This window comes from Bidens hawaiensis, unplaced genomic scaffold (assembly GCF_021521415.1).
Source record: "Bidens hawaiensis isolate Kalapana, Puna unplaced genomic scaffold, B.hawaiensis_p1.1 tig00005272_1, whole genome shotgun sequence".
NCBI classification, from domain to species: Eukaryota; Viridiplantae; Streptophyta; class Magnoliopsida; order Asterales; family Asteraceae; genus Bidens; species Bidens hawaiensis.
In genome coordinates this window covers 1619606-1637487 of record NW_027491336.1, presented here as the reverse complement: position 1 = coordinate 1637487, position 17882 = coordinate 1619606, and the positions used below count along the sequence as shown (strand labels likewise).

The following is a 17882-nucleotide window of genomic DNA, read 5'->3' as shown; positions in this document are numbered from 1 at the left end:
TGTATAAAAAAGTTTTATATACTTTCTCTAATGTAGTTGTCTTTAAAAAAATATGTATTCTAAGCAATTTGAATTATTTTTTATTAGGTTCGGGTACATTAGATTAATATTACTTGGGAAAAGGGTCAAATTTGTTTATCGCTATTTAACTCTTTCATTTAAGGGAAAAAAAACAATATGATTTTTTATAAAAAACGTAAACTATCTCTTAAATTTTTATTTATTTTTTTTGAAAAACACTCTCCAAAAGAATTAAAATAAGTATAGAAAAAAAAACAATTTTTTTAAAACAAGAAAAACAACGTCCTTTAAGTAAGAAAAAAATGATTTTATTATAAAAATAATGTTATACATAAAAAGATAAATAGAAAAGAAAATAGGCAAATGTTTTTTTAAACAAAACTAATAATAAAAGAAAAAAATAATAGAAAGAAATAACATAAATGTCTATTAATATAAAAGTTGAAGGAGTGAATATGTTTTGTATAAACGATTGATTTGGAGTATCGCAATGATTTTTATTTATTATTTATCAATGCACATGACAATCATATAAATTAGTTTTCTTTTATGATATTCCAACATAAAAATCAAATGTGTTCATTTTTATATTCACACCTTTATCACTTTATGTGATGAGGAATAATAATAACACCAGGTGTATAGCCAAAACTCATTTCGAACCCTCCAAACCCTAGCCTCTCTTCACACCACCATACCCATGTCCGACGAAGCAGTCGTTAACGGCGTCGAAATCACGGTCAACGAAACCGATTCCGGCGAATCTCCAAGCCAAACTGTTCAAAAACTGGTGCAAAAGATCGAGATTCTGGAGCAAGAAAACAAACAATCGACTGCTAAAATCAAGCAGTTGGAGGAAGAGATTCAGGAATCGGAGTCCGATAAGCGAGCGTTGAGTTCAGTTGCCGCACGGGCGGCCGAGATGGAGACGGACATATCACGATTGCAACATGATTTGATCTCGTCTATGTCTGAAGCTCAGGAGTCGACCGCTGAGTTGGCGGAGTTGAAGCGGGTCGTTGAGGATTTGAAGAAGACTGATTTTGACAAGAGTGAGAAGGTTGAGGTTCTTGAGAAGGAGAGGAATTTGCTCTTGGATCGGTTGAATGATTCCGAGGTGAAGTTGATCGAATCGGATTATCAAATTCGCCAACTCGAGACGAAGATCGAAGGGTTTCAAGTCAGGGCTAATGATGATAAGGTTAAAATCGACGAGAAAGATGAGGAGATTAAGAAGCTGAAGCCAAAGGTGGACGAGTTCGAATCGGTGGTTGAGGAATTGAAGAAGGAGAGAGATGAGTTGCAGAAAGGGAAGAATGACTTGGAAGGTAAGTTGAAGATATCGGAGACGAAGGTTAATGAATTGGAATCCAAAATCGAGGAATTACAACAGAAATTGGAATTGAGTGAGAAGGTTAATCTGGATTCGAAGGAGAAAGAGGTGGAGAAGGTTTGGAATACAAAGGTGGATTGGCCGGTGGTTGCAGCGACGGCTGGAGCAGTTGGTCTGGTTGCGGTTGTGTATTTTCGTCATGCGAAGTTTTGATATGGGGATGAAAGCTAAGCTAAGCTAAACAGGTGAGTGGTTTGTTTTGTTATAATTATAATTGAATTGTGTTTTTGGGTTTAAGTTTTTTGTTGATCATCTTGAACCGTGGTTACAGTTGGTTTTGACTGAAACAGGTGTTTTATTTTTGCTTGATTGTTTAATATCAAGGCATACTTTGTGTTCTAAAACATACCTGTAACTCCCTCAATCATCATTGGTACCGAGTTTTTAACATCACTGGTGATGCTTTTATGTATGAAATGGTTTGTTAAGACTTAAGGCGTCCTAAAAAGTGAAAAACGCCCACATAGTATCGTTAATAGCGAGAGTACCGCTCGCTACCTGCTATTTGGTGTATAGCGGCATAATAGCGTGAAATAGTGATAATTAGAACCAAATTTTTAGGCATTAAAATCGATCAACAGTACCAAATTCAAACTTACTTCACTGTAAAAACTTAATTTTGTGAACGGAATCCCTATTTTTTTTTATAAAAAGAAAAGAAAATTCTAATACCTTATCGCTAAACCGTAAATTGGCAAATAATGCTCGCCACGTAGCGTATAGGTAGGTTGTCGCTATTGACCGCTATTTGGTATTGACAGCTATGCTTACATAGGTTGTACATGGAAAAACGCCCATAACAACTATGGTATGGTATGTAATGGTTTCGCATGAAAATTATTTTGAATAAAAAGAGAGGTGCATGGTGTTATATTGTTATTTGTTTAAAAAATTAGTTAAAGAGGAAAGAATGTGGTCGATGATCGTGCTTGAAAAACGTCCACTTGTAATGGTGTGCATGGTGTTTTTAGGCAAAACCCGAAAATGATCCGTGTGTTTATTTGTGTTAAAGTTATTAACCTTAACTCGGACACAAGTAAAATCATGTGACATTTGTAAAACATTTATCTTAATTGGTAAAACAGGTTGAAAATTGTTTCCATGTTCTAAACAGGTTGTTATATAGGCGGGTCAAATGGGTAGTAGAAGTGTCAGGGTTGTAATGAAGATGTAACAGGTGGTAGATGCGTTGAACTAATACATCTTTTTGAAATTTTGTTTACTTCTAATTTTACATGAGGTTACAGGCCGACTTGTTCGGTTCTAGTGCAACCCGATCGCAACACAGTTTGTTAAATATGTTACAAATCAAACTGAAATAACAAGTTTGTGGTTTGATTTTTTGCCGGTTCGTGTTAGAAGCTAATAAGCAATTTCAAACCTAAACTTAATGAAAAAACCCGAACCCCGAAACATTTGGGACTGGTAATACCCGTTCTATTAGGGTGTGGGATTACTTTTAAAAATTTTTGCGGGTTTAGGATTTTTAATATAATCGATTACCCGACTAGATTACATAGGTCCGTTTACCCAATTATATACCTGACTGAGTAACCCATAATTTTGTTTATTTATTTATTTTAATTATATATATACGCTTTAAAATTTGTTTTCTCAATTGTTATACTTGAAACTTGAAAGTTTGAAAACATCAATATATAAGTATATATCTAACTATCTATATAATTGCCTACCATAAAATCCTACGTGTCGCTCTCAGGTTGTCCCCAACGTTCGCTAGAGCCATCAGATTGATTGATTTCTGAATGAAGGCTTCTCATGCATTTGACCCAAAATTGCGGGTATGGGTCTTACCAAACCCAGATAGTCTTTAACTGGGTTATAACATCTCATTTATTTGTGAAACTTTTTCATAATCAAACAATAATTTTCGCGGGTCATGGGTCTCACCAAACCCGGATAACCCTTAAAACGGGGATGCTCTAAACCTAAAAAGTAATTTCGTCAAATTAACATGTTAAAGATAATAAAATCCACAAACGTAATGACACTCATATAACATATTATAAAAAACAAAAGTTTAAAATCGTGGTGTAACGTGTAGCCTCTTTTGTTCCGGTCATGGAATAGATGAAATAAAAAATATGGATTTTTGTTCATTTCACGGGTTATGGGCCATACCAAACTCTAATAGCCCTCAAATGAGTTAAAAGATCTAATTTATTGATATACACTTTCATCATCAAACCCTAATTGTATTTATCTGTGTTACATGTTCTCTGTTTCTGGTCTATCATCTCCATCGTCGGTTAACTTTCGATACTACCCACCATTGTCAACTACATCAACACCCCTTTTTTCATTAGACAAATATTTGTGTTCATGTTTGTACATTTAAAAAAATCAACATGCGCGTGTTCGTTTATGTTTGTTCGTTAAAAATCTAAAAAACCTAAACATCTCAACTGATAAAACCCAAATGTTAAAAATTATAATAACAAACTAATATATATGTATTAAATTAAACAAAACTACGTTAAAAAATAAAATAAATGATCATAAAATAGCAAAACGATTCAAAAACTTGAATAAACTCCTGTAACATGGGAGGATCAAACTAGTTAAGTATATATACTTATGAAATCGTTACTTGAAACTTTAGAAATCGTTCATACATTCAAAATAGGGATGAGATCGGGACCGTACCGTACCGACCGATCTCGGTCCTGAAAATCGCGGATTCTTGGTACCGGTACCGAAATATTCGGTTCGGTACCGGGACCGGGACGAGATCGGTATTTAAGGTAAAATTTCGGAAAATTTCGGGAAATACCGGTCCCGTACCGGTACCGAAACTTAAAACATTGGTACCGATTCGATACCGACGGTACCACATCGGTACCGATTTCGGTACCGGTACCAGTCCCGAATTTGCCCATCCCTAATTCAAAATATAAGTATATATTAAGAGGGTAAATAGAAGAAAAAATAGAAAGCACAAGATGAGAGGACTCCGTCTCTTGAAAGACAGCGAAGAGTTCTTTTCAAGCACTAACCAACTGTTTAACAATATATTAATTTAATTTTATTGAATAAGGTTTATCCAATTACAATTTACAACAGAAGAATAGGAGAGAGACAAACAAGTGTTAAGTACATATTTAATTTGATAAATAGTTTTCAAACCACGTTAAATTTGTAAATATTTTTTGTAAGCACACCCACTTGCTAAAAACCTCCACTTTATAAGTATCTCAAAGTTAAAAGTTATCTATCTTTATAGTTTATAATATAAGAATATTAGGTATGGATGTTTCTTTGTTTCTCACTGTCACGTCAGCGACTAACGTGAGGTCGAAATCCTATTCAAATATAAACTAAAAACCTTAATAGATAGCGGTAAATGAGTATCAAACACGTGGAGCTTATGGAAATGTGTTTACTAAGCAGCTCATAAATTAACAATATTAAAATAAAAAAATGCAGAAACATAATCTAAAAGTTTTGTTTCTTTGATTTTTAGAACAATATTAAATTGCAAATAACTAAGAAATTGGTAAACAATTAAGAGCAAGAGTGTTCCTCTTTCATATGAACAACCTAGGTTAATGTTCAACCGAAAAGAACCACATATACATATTCGTGTGTGTGCAATTGTTTTTGATAAAATGGGACCAAGTACTTGGATTACTAGAACACGAGGTTATTATCCAATGATCAATTAACATAGCCAACTAAATACCCTCCCACGGAATCTCCGTATGGATCATAACATAGATCAAACAATATTACTATATTACAATCACAAACACACCATAGTAATACTAGCACGGATGATTAGATTACTATCCAGAAATTAAAGAACATTAATATAGTGATTTACAATAAAAACTTATATCTGGGAAGAACACAAAGAAAAGCCACTCATCGTTTGGATGATCATATCAACATCAAATCCGAAATTCATAGATGAAATAACTTCAAGAGGTTTTTAACCCTAAAAATTGCCCCCGATAGATTTTGTTTCGAAACTATGGCACACGGTAATGAAAGGTCACTCCAAAAGTTGATTATAAATCAAAAAACAAAATCAGCGTCCAGCCTCTACCGTAAGCTACAGTGGCTACCGTAGCTTCCAGTGACCATCAAACAACTATGGCAGCCAACGTCTGTGCTACGGTGGATCTTTTGAGTGCAATCTACCGTAGCTTACGGTAGCTACCGCAAGCTACGATAGCGCCCAACTTTTCATTTTCTCCTTGTATTCTTTACTCACTTCTTCCACTTGGTTTTTTTTACTCTTTGTTCCCATACTTTCTTCCTAGCATCCTTTTGGCTCCTTGTACCTATCATGACAAAATACATCGTAGTCATCCAGTTTCTTAAAATTAGACAATTAAACATACGATGATTGTTATATATATGACAATTAAGGGTCACCCTACGGTCCACCCGTCACATCCCCACACTTGCCCATTGCTTGCCTCAAGCAACACATTCATTCCTTTTTAAATCCCTAACAATCATTTAATCAAATCCCAGTCTCAGTTAAGGTCCCAAATCGTACCATATTCCCCAGTATTTCATATTTGAACTAGCAACACGTCACATATTCATAACAAAAATAGAAATTTCTCCAAACCTAACATGCTTCCTATTTTTATTTCACGCAGCAAATCACTCACAATGAACTCTCCACTCGGTAACTTCTTTTAAAACTAAAATGATGTGCTAGTATACTCAAAGGAAAATTTTCAATTCCACTATAATAAGCTTGTACAACTATCGAACCTCCACCTAGATGAATGCTTAGACACTCGTGCAAATCAAGAGGCTTACCATGGGTTGCAACGGGGCTAGGTGTTAGGGTGTGGAATCGGAATTAAGTAGCGTAAGCGATCCAATCCGGCCTAATTATTACATACAAAACCAAATAAACAACTATATACATCTCTTACTTTTTCCTGCTCCATACTCTGATCAATTGATCTCAGACTGTTGTTGTTTTTTTAAAGCAATTCCACTTCGCAACAGTTCATCAAACTGAAATACAAATACGTGAGTAGATTACTAAGTCAGATCTTCTCGCAAAGGTAACACGTAAGTGAACAATTCATGGGTGTCAATCGATAGACAATAAGTTCGAGAATGGTTTTTAAATACAAACCCTCTCTCCTCTTGTTAACCACACTCATGTGTATAATGAATGAGTCCCAACCCCCAAACCCCCACTCGCACACATCCAGACGAGGCTTCACCTAATTTCTTCTATCATCTTTGCACTCATATCGAGCTAAGGTCTCGGAACGCCTCCATTTCACAAGTTCTTACAAGAAATGCCACATTGCTGTCACTTAAATAATCACAAATATGATAGACACTAGTGTGTGGCTCCAACTCCATGTAGGAAAATAGGTTGTTGGCATGTTAAGTGAGAAAATCAATAAAAAACATGCTACCCTTGTCTAGAAATCTAATACAACTTTTTCTAAAAGCCAGACAACACTCACATAAAGGAATCATGACTATGATAAAGGACATTTACCTTAACACCATCGCAAACCCAAACTTTTTCCAAAAAAAAAAGAAAACCCCATCCTCATTCCCACACTTAGAATAATTGTCCGCAATGTATGGTTTTGGAACATACTGACTGTGTAAACAATCTCCCCCCTTTATATTATATATATATATAAACGAAGATATAAAAATCCTACGTGTCGTGATGTGGTCGCTCCCCATTTTTTTGGAGTCACTAGATTTGCTTGATTTTTAAATGGTGGCTTCTCATGCAGTTGACCCGAATTCATGAGTGTGGGTCTTACCAAACCCAAATATTCCTTAAACAGGTTATAACATCTCGTTAAATTAAAAATTATTCTCACCAAATTATTGATGTAAAAATCCTATAAAATAGGATATAATAACAATTAATATCTTATTTATTTTAAAAAAGATATAAATATTATTTAAATTAAAAAACCAATTTGATAGTAAAAAAAATATAACGGGTCTTGTGTCTCATCAAACCATAAGTATATTATTAATTTTTATAAATATTATTTATAATTAAAAACCCAATTTTATAGTAAAAAAAATAAACGGGTCTTGGGTCTCATCAAAACCATATAACTTTTAAACCGGGTTATAACATCTCATTTATTTGTAAAACAATTTATCATCAAACCATAAGTATATTATTAACTTTCATACAATAAAAAAAATATAAATTCAACAAATAAATAAATATTAGAACAAACAATATAAAACAGCTTCCGTAATACGGGGGATAAAAACTAGTATATATATATATATATATAGAGAGAGAGAGAGAGAGAGAGAGAAGGGTTAAAATAAAAAGTAAAGTTTTCCTAAAAAGTGTAAGAAGCATTTTCCATCATTAGATTAAGATCATCAAAAAAGGGTAGGATTCTAATCTTAGTTTATTTTCTTGTTATGGTATTTAAATATATAATTAATAAAAATTATTATACTTCCAGATTTTGTTCCTTATTAATCGATATTTAGTTCACAGTTTAAGTATTAATCAATATTGTGTGTTTTTTTTTGTCGTAAGCACATTTTAAGCATTGCCAGTTCTCATTTATGTTTTTGTCAAAACTAGTAATGTTAATTGTGTTGATTTATTAATATTTGTCTGGTCTTTTTTGTTCCTCGATCAAGATGTGTTATTTTTTTTGTTTATTTATTCATACTGTAAGGCGTATCATATTTATCTAATCTATTGTTGCACCAAAATATTTTATCTATCAAAAGTCTAAAAAATAATACACTGAGTGTGTTTAATCACCCAACAGAACGTGTTTCTTTAATTTATTGATTGCTCATGTCCGTTTTTTGTCGTTAATTTACATATAAACTTATCGCATAATACTCAAATATAATTGTGTTTCATAGTTAATAATTTTGCTTAAATTTATATGGTAAGACTAGACAAGTCATGAAAACTATATAAACCCTTTAATGAACAAACATAAACAAAGAAACATTAACAAAAAACGGACGTAAACTAACACCTTCTCAAATGTTCACAAACACAATTGAATAAACATGGCTCTGTTCATGCTCGTTCGTTTAATGAATCAAACGAAATTCCTTGTCCATGCTCCTTCATTCATTAAACGAAACAAACTTCCCGTAAAACAATTCACGAACAGTTCATTTCCAGTCCTAATTATAGTTTTAAGGAAGTCAAATTCAGTTTCTATCATTCATTCAACTATTAATTAGTCCCTAATTCCCTTACTATGCTAAACTCCACATAATATCCTTAATCCAATCAATCCTAATCATCGATTCAATTAACAATTAACAGCAAAACAGTATAATAATAATAATATATTACCCTGCCATTGGACGAAGCATCACACCGAACAACAAACGACGATCGATACCTCTTGCCGCCAAATATACCACCAGTACCAGCTCGCAACAAAGCCTCGTTACACCTACTACTCTTCAATTTGAACGAGTGTAGAGTAATTCGTCTAGGTTTAGCAAACGAGTTGACGGAGACTGACGGCTGAGCAAACGACGCCGTTTTATCGGAGCAAACGGATGACGGCGGAAGGTGGAGGAGTCCAACGCCGGAAAATGACGCCATATGTAGTAGTGTGAATGAATGAATCTGGTGAATGAATGGAAGAATAATTAAAGTGTGTAGATAGAGAGATTGAGTGAGAATATGGCAAAGGAGGAAAATGGGAGAAATGAACGTCAAGAAATCCAATTCTCCGCTTTTGTTAGAGAAACAAAATCAGAGAAATGGAAATGGTTTATTTCCATTTCTCACCTCTTTCTTTCATAAACAAACAAGAGAATTCTTTCCAATTCCATTTCTCACCCCTCAATTCCCTCTACCAAACACCCCCTTAGTACCTAAATCTCTCGAGCTATGGTTGTAGTCGGTTGTGTATAAATAATGTTAGGCTTCCTTTTCTTTCTATGCATTCAAAGCATTTAACTTCATGTTTAGCTTGCTCATATCATGATAATTTTAATCTTCTTAAAAAAATATTTTTTACTTCTTTATCTTAACTATTTAGTTGAATCTAGCATCATGACTAAAGATTCTTACGTTTGACACAAATGGTGTTCTATACATATATATATTGACATTTTTCTTATAAAAATTAACTCCCCACGTTACTGTATTTTATTGTTTAATTGTTCTTTTAGTGTAGTTGGTTCTTCAATCCACATATATTAACACACACTGATCCTAAATATAAACAATCACACAACATCTACTGCTACACACTGGTTATTAATTAAATCAACACCAAATATTCAAAATAGCTACAACCCATAAGCATTAAAAACCAAAACAGTTTTCGCGTTCGCCAAATCAGAAAACAAGTTAAGTTTCTTCCAAAACCTTATAAATTCAAAACACAAACCCAAAAGTCTAACATTCAAATCCAACTAAACAAAAAACTTAGACTAACACATCAACATACTCGTGGAACAAGCTATGTTTCACTCTCGGTTTAATCTTCTGCCCAACATACTCATAAAATGGTAACTTCTTTTCTTTAATATTTCCCTGTTTCAACATCTTGTCACGTGGTGTGTCGAAGCACGAAATGAATCTGACCTGATCCATGACGGTGTTTCCACGGATTTTCGAGATGAACGAACCACGGCTTGATCTTCTTCTCCAACTGCGCCTGTGACCTGCAATGGCTCTCGGGGGTGTGGAGGTGACCGCTAAGATGATCTTGAAGATCTCTTGTTCACAGACACAAAAATATGGTGGTGGCTCTTACTGAGAATGACCAACCCCTAATAAGGAGGTGGAGACCTGCTTATATAGGGAGTCTCATGGCCACCATCATGGTACCCTAATGGGCCTAGCCCAGTTAGGGTTACCTCCACAAAACCCCCTCGGCCCAATAACAATGTATTAGTCCATGTAATGAAATAAGCCAAACGTAATAGATTTAGGGTCGTAAAACCGGGTTTTAGTACCATACCCCTACAAGCCCCCCAAGTCCAGTGTTGCTCCTGGGCGCGCAAGCGTCTAGGTGGAGCGCTGGACTTTATAAGGTGTGAGGCGGTTTTTTCCCTTTCCTTTGGCCTTGTCTTTATTGTCTGAGTTTTGGGAGGTTTCCCCCATGATAGTGACAAGCTGTAAAAATAATGAAGCCTGCGCGTGAGAGCGGCTTACGAGCTATAAAAATAGAGCCTGCGCGAGTTGCGGCTTACGAGCTGTAATAATAATGAAGCTTGCGCGTGAGGCGACTTGCGAGCTATGAATAATAAAGCTTGAGCTCGAAAGGCGTCTTATGATCTTTGAGAATAATAATTAAGCTGGCGCGTGAGGCGGCTTACAAGCTGTGAGTAATAAAGCTTGCGCGCGAGAGGCGTCTTATGTGCTTTGAGAATAATAAAAGCCTGCGCGGGAGAGGCGACTTACGAGCTAAGAATAATAAAGCTTGCGCGCGAAAGGCGTCTTATGAGCTTTGAGAATAATAAAGCCTGCGCGCGAGAGGCGTCTTACGAGCTAAGAATAATAAAGCCTGCGCGCGAGAGGCGTCTTATGAGCTTTGAGAATAATAATTGAGCTGGCGCGTGAGGCGGCTTACGAGCTGTGAATAATAAAGCTTGCGCTCGAAAGGCGTCTTATGAGCTTTGAGAATAATAATTAAGCTGGCGCGTGAGGCGGCTTACAAGCTGTGAGTAATAAAGCTTGCGCGCGAGAGGCGTCTTATGAGCTTTGAGAATAATAATTAAGCTGGCGCGTGAGGCGACTTACGAGCTGAGAATAATAAAGCCTGCGCGCGAGGGGCATCTTACGAGTTAAGAATAATAAAGCCTGCGCGCGAGAGGCGTCTTACGAGTTGAGAACAATAAAAGCTTGCGCGCGAGAGGCGTCTTATGAGCTTTGAGGATAATAAAGCCTGCGCGTGAGAGCGTCTTACGAGCTATAAGAATAGTAAAGCCTGCGCGCGAGAGGCGTCTTACGAGCTATAAGGATAAAAAAGCCTGCGCGTGAGAGCGTCTTACGAGCTATAAGGATAATAAAGCCTGCGCGCGAGAGGCGTCTTACGAGCTACAAGGATAATAAAGCCTGCGCGCGAGAGGCGTCTTACGAGCTACAAGGATAATAAAGCCGGCGCGTGAGGCGACTTAAGAGCTTGTAGAATAATGAGAGCCTGCGCGCATGGCGACTTACGAGCTTGTAGAATAATGAAGCTGGCGCGCAAGGCGGCTTACGAGCTGTAAAATAATAAAGCTGGCGCGTGAGGCGACTTACGAGCTTGTAGAATAATGAGAGCCTGCGCGCATGGCGACTTACGAGCTGTAATAATAAAGAAGCTGGCGCGCGAGGCGACTTACGAGCTTGTAGAATAATGAAGCTGGCGCGTGAGGCGACTTACGAGCTTGTAGAATAATTAAGCTGGCGCGTGAGGCGACTTACGAGCTGTAATATGATGATAATGACTGGCCGACAAGGGCCTCTTCTGCGCAGGATGACTATCCCGGCTTGTCTTCAAAATAATAATGGAGGCACAAACGGCCAGATAATAATAATGATGTCACAGGTGCTTGCGCGGCTCGTGGCCGAACCTTTTAGTATGGCGCGTAGCCATATGGGTTTATGAGTATTCCACCCTTGGCACGAGGCCTGTGGGTTTATGAGTATTCCACCCTTGGCGCGAGGCATGTGGGTCTATGAGTATTCCACCCTTGGCGCGAGGCCTGTGGGTCTATGAGTATTCCACCCTTGGCGCGAGGCCTGTGGGTTTATGAGTTTTCCATCCTTGGTGCGAGGCCTGTGGGTTTATGAGTATTCCACCCTTGGCGCGAGGCCTGTGGGTCTATGAGTATTCCACCCTTGGCGCGAGGCCTGTGGGTCTATGAGTATTCCACCCTTGGCGCGAGGCCTGTGGGTCTATGAGTATTCCACCCTTGGCGCGAGGCCTGTGGGTTTAAGTATTCCACCCTTGGCGCGAGGCTTGTGGGTTTATGAGTATTCCACCCTTGGCGCGAGGCCTGTGGGTTTAAGTATTCCCAACTTTTAAGTTTGAGCTAAGGCTCATATTTTTGGGCTAAGGCCCTGACGTTTTAGAGTTAAGACTCGTCAACGCGTTTGAGCTTGAAGCTCGCGCATGTATGTTTTACTTCGTTTTATTTTTAGTTTGATGTCAATACAGTGTTGTCATATTGCTCAAATTAATAAAAGGAAGTGTGAAACATGTATGCAAAAACATGTATGCGGTGGCGCGAATGCAAACCGCTGTGGCGAAGAGTGATCGCCGGGAGCGCGCATGCGGAATCCGAAGTTGATCCGCGGTGGCGCGCATGATCTGATTTTGAATGCGTGAGCATTTGTGATGTGTGAGCATGCGTGATGCGTGAGCATGCTTGATGCTCGAGCATGCTTGATGCTCGAGCATGCTTGATGCGTGAGCATGCTTGATGCTTGAGCATCGATGCGTGAGCATACAAATGTTTGAGCATGCTTGATGCTTGAGCATGCTTGAGCATGTGCTATGCGCCATGAGCATAGGTTTTGGCTGTGTCTTCATGACATCTTGATTTTAAGCCTCGGTCTGTATCTTGTGGGTTGACCTTTCGCGCGCTCGGTGCCTGCGCGCATGTTTGAGCATGCTTGATGTTTGAGCATGCTTGATGCGTGAGCATACTTGATGCTTGAGCACGCTTGATGCTTGAGCATGCTTGATGCTTGAGCATCGATGCGTGAGCATACTTGATGTTTGAGCATGCTTGATGCTGGAGCATCGATGCGTGAGCATGCTTGATGTTTGAGCATGCTTGATGCGTGAGCGAACCCAGATCTGATTCAGCACAGATATGAGGGTTTTCCCCAAAATATCGGGTATTTCTTCCTGTGTATTTCCAGATCATTGTTCAGATCCGATAGTATTTCTTCCTGTGTATTTCCAGATCATTGTTCAGATCCGATAGTATTTCTTCCTGTGTATTTCTTCCAACAGATCTGATAGTATTTCCAGATCTGGAAATATTTTTTAGATCTACGGAAGAACCTATCTGAGAGAAGAAATCGTAGATCTGAGATATCGATGAACAGATCTGGAATATTGATGAACAGATCTGAGATATTGATGAACATATCTGGAATATTGATCCGTATATCTGAGATCTTGATGAACAGATCCGTAGATCTGATGAACAGATCCGTAGATCTGAGATGCTGATGGACAGATCGGAGGGCCGAAACGAGAAGCGAAGTGTGGTTCATTGCCGTCCCACGGATGGCGCCAATGTCGAAGCACGAAATGAATCTGACCTGATCCATGACGGTGTTTCCACGGATTTTCGAGATGAACGAACCACGGCTTGATCTTCTTCTCCAACTGCGCCTGTGACCTGCAATGGCTCTCGGGGGTGTGGAGGTGACCGCTAAGATGATCTTGAAGATCTCTTGTTCACAGACACAAAAATATGGTGGTGGCTCTTACTGAGAATGACCAACCCCTAATAAGGAGGTGGAGACCTGCTTATATAGGGAGTCTCATGGCCACCATCATGGTACCCTAATGGGCCTAGCCCAGTTAGGGTTACCTCCACAAAACCCCCTCGGCCCAATAACAATGTATTAGTCCATGTAATGAAATAAGCCAAACGTAATAAATTTAGGGTCGTAAAACCGGGTTTTAGTACCATACCCCTACATGGTGATACGAAGTCATCATCCTAATCGCCTCGGCTAGCTGCACTTAATTCAATAAATAACACATTTAGCTGCATTTAATTCAATAAATAACTTATTTGATCATTCAGTTAAGTTTTAGCGCCCCGATCTTACATTTAAAAAAAATCCTCCAACAGCATCTGTTTGCCGGCGCGACGAACTTCCTTTCATTTCATTAATTGCATTCTCTACAAGTAAACACTAACATTAAATATATATCGATTACAAAAACAGTTGAACTAAAACACACGTGTAAAACAGTTTACCTTTGAAGTTTATCGCTTTCTTTACTCCATCTTCAGCACCTCTAAAGGTAGTATTGTATAATATTCGCGGACTTCTCCGAACTGACAAACAACACACCAATTCAATTTTAAAGTGAATCACTACCAAATATTACCCTTATAACTCAAGACCAACAACACACCACCCATTCAACATAAAAAAACAAACTAATTTTTAAGACCGATTTTAGACTTAAAAAAACACCCCATGTTGATATTAACACAAAAAAAACACACAAAACCACCACAGATTAGCCTTACACCACCAACACACAACCCGTTCACAAAAAAAAAACAATACCAAAAAAAAAAAAACACAAGGTTGATACAAACAACAATCAACAACACCACAAAACTCAATTCACCAAACAATAACAACATTCCAATCACCAGATTAACACATGTTACCAACAAACTGTGACACGACAAAAATATAAATACAACACCCTAACATTTGGGGGTTTTCGCAACTGACTAAAAACACACAATCCAAAATCAAAAAAAACATAATCAACAAAAACCGAAGATATACACACCTGTTGGTTTTGAGATAACTGCACGCGCACTCAATGGTGACTTCTTCTCCATTAGACTAATCCTGCATAATCAATTAAAGAACACATCAAAAAACAACCCAATAATCTATTAATTACTTACTATATAACACACTACAACTCACCGACCGTGTGTTTGGTAGACGTCGAAACTTGAAGGGTTTTCTAGTTTGCTTATAAAACACGTCGGCTGGTTGAGAGAGAAAGTAATTAAAAAAGGTGAACCTTTAATGATATGATTGAATTATAAATTCAAAAGATCTTATACAATTATACTTATGGAAGAGTGAGAAAAAACTTGTTAAAAAACAGGAACTACTAAAGATATTCAGTTGACATTCTCGAAAGTTATTAAAAACACTTTGACCACAATACCCTTTAACACATCGAAAACCCTTTTAAAATTAAAACACTCCTATTAAATATCCATCTTTAGATCTTGACCGTTAACTACCAAGATCCAATCATTCATATTACTTCCTACACTTTTTAGACACACTCATCTTTTTACAATAACCCATCCCTATATATATATATATATATATATATATATATAGGTATACGTTTTGGAAACGTATATTTTAGAAAGAAAAACATATAGAGCTAAAGAATAAGTGATATATGATTTGGACTATAGGTTCAAACATATTTATAGTTGATAATATTATTTAAGTTTATTATTCTTAAATAATAAGTAAAAGAAAAATATACGTTTATTAATAAAGAAGAAACGTAGAGTTTAAGAAAAAGAAAACAAGTTAAACTAGAGGTTTATCTTGTGAAAGAAATAAGTTAAAAAGAAAGAGTTTTAACTTAAAAAAGAAAGGAAAGTAATAATATTTTAAACTAAAGGTTTAAAAATAAAGAAAAGATGTTTTGAACTAAAGGTTCATAAAGAAATTAAAATCGAGGTAAAGATTTTACAAAAGAGACTAGAGTTGTTAAGCCGGATTGTATATCCGACTAACAAAAAGTTATACTCGTAATATAGGTGCGAGATAACAAATAAGAGGGAAAGACCCTCGGACAGTGTATTGAAGCTGATCCAAAAGAAAAGGCTATACTCGTACTATAGGTGCGAGGTAGTAACGGGAAAGACCCTCTGACGGTGTTTGAAGCCGATCCAAATCAAAAGGTGAATACGCCCCACTCTACAAACATGTTTTCAAAATGAGTCAAACGTGTTATATGAAAAAGAGTTTACATGAGACTATGTGTCTTTAAAACATTTATAAACAAGAGTAAAAGCCTAGCCCTCAGGCTGTAGTATACGTTTGTCTGGATCATCACATATGTGGTAAAATACGGTGGGCACATCGCACCACGCTTGGTTACGACCTCCAGCCACGATGGGCCGGATATAAGTTACGTCCTAGTGAGACTGATCTTGTGTATATTTATGGTACCTAAGTTATGTTGAAACGCTGCGGTGTTTTGCCGAGGTGACCTAGTGTAGAGACTTGAGTTTATAAATTGTATTGTTTTAACTTGATTATTACTAAGCCAAGATGGGACGGACCTAAGTTATGTCTCAAGGGGTAATCAAGTAAAGAAAATATTTTTAGCGTCAGCGTATTCACCAGCATATCGCTGACTTATTTTCTAACATTTCAGGAAAATACAGTATCAAGAATTGGAGTCATTCATGAAGTGGATGTTCGCATGGTACAGATGGCTCATAATTTCAAAGAATATTTAAACAAGTTTTATAAGATCGAAACAAGATTTATAAATCAACCACTCGGATATTTATTGTCTGAGAAGTTTTCTAATAAATCAAAATGTTTCATTAAGATATACAAATAAACTAATGTTTCAAAATATATATATTATATTTTATAAATAAATTAATATTTCAAAATATATTTTTAAAGACTTCCGCTGAACTCTGATACATTTACAAAACCGGTACCAACTGTTGGTCACACGCCTAGGCCGTAAGTCGAGGTGTGACAGCAAATGAAGAGTTCCAGTCATGTGTCGGAAGGCTCCACTATCCATTATCCAATGTGAGTCATTGGATCCTGAACGCCCCTACAAAAATAAACAGTTAGTGAAACACGAAAACCCAATCCTTCTTGGTCTTGGGTTGTTAAAATTTCTCATAGATACAATCATCATAACAATCAACCTCAGAATCTGCCAAAGAATCAACCGAAGAACATGATTTTACCAAATTAGAAGACCCGGATTTTAAAGGTTCAACTTCTTTATCTTTCTCAATTTGAGACACATCAATATCAATCTCAGTGGTTGATTATCTTTTATTATACCCTTAACCACCCAGTTATGTCCAATAGAACTGTTTGAACCTCAGATCTAAGATCTAATAAACGTTAATACGATTAACCGGATCTAGTTCATTGATTACTCTTAATCATATTGATATATATGTATAATACTAGTTGTAGTATGTAAATTATGTAAAGCTTATGTCACACCCCCATCTTAGGCCTAGGAGCGTGACCCATAAGTGGTATCGTAATTGTAAATAAATCAGAGTTGCGTAAATTTGCGGAAGACTTACAAAACTTTAAGGATCGAAAGTGTAACATTTATATTTAAAAGACGGGATTATAAAATACTCATTTAAGTTACAAAATATTTATGTGTTTATAATTACAAACCACCATATTAAGTTTACAAAAGAAATCTGAGCCATCGGGTATTAGTAGCACTTCGACTCATCCAAGCGCTATCATTGTTCACCTGCAAAATGTAAGAAAATACGACAGCAACGAATGCTGGTGAACACGCTGACGCAAAAATACTTTCTTTTACTTTACTACCCCTCGAGGCTATGCCTTCCTCGGCCCAACGTGGCTTAGGAATAACAAAGTCAAATAATACATTATAAACTAGAACCTCTACACTAGGTCACCTCAGCAAACACCACAACGTTCGACTTTGTTAAGTACTCATAAATATACACAACGGTCGTACTCCCTGCAGGAGAGCGTCCTACG

General features: G+C 36.9%; 2 protein-coding genes and 1 long non-coding RNA gene across 4 annotated transcripts in view; 2 read left to right on the top strand and 1 right to left on the bottom strand.

Moving 5' to 3' along the window:
• The first annotated feature begins 644 nt into the window (after positions 1-644).
• Positions 645-1842, top strand: LOC143629554 (uncharacterized). Its single transcript, XM_077098793.1, has one exon. It carries the CDS (start codon positions 722-724, stop codon positions 1565-1567), a length of 846 nt encoding a protein of 281 aa, XP_076954908.1. The 5' UTR covers positions 645-721; the 3' UTR covers positions 1568-1842.
• A 7431-nt stretch (positions 1843-9273) lies between these two features.
• Positions 9274-15304, bottom strand: LOC143629553 (uncharacterized). Of its 2 annotated transcripts, XR_013152976.1 has the most exons (5): positions 15042-15304; positions 14899-14960; positions 14345-14425; positions 14121-14266; positions 9274-9992 (listed from the first exon to the last, which is right to left on the bottom strand). It is a non-coding gene; the product is annotated as an uncharacterized LOC143629553 (long non-coding RNA). The 2 variants fall into 2 exon arrangements; XR_013152975.1 differs by having other exon boundaries at positions 14899-15301.
• The window catches only part of LOC143629552 (superoxide dismutase [Cu-Zn]-like), a 115840-nt gene continuing 108597 nt past the window's right edge, over positions 10640-17882 (top strand). The window contains exon 1 of the mRNA XM_077098792.1: positions 10640-10644. The gene's annotated coding sequence lies outside the window, so the exon portion shown is untranslated. The remainder of the gene's footprint in view (positions 10645-17882) is intronic.

What these genes read in the sequence shown, in the direction of transcription:
- LOC143629554 (XM_077098793.1), top strand. Translation starts at nt 722, where the DNA reads ATGTCCGACGAAGCAGTCGTTAACGGCGTCGAAATCACGGTCAACGAA.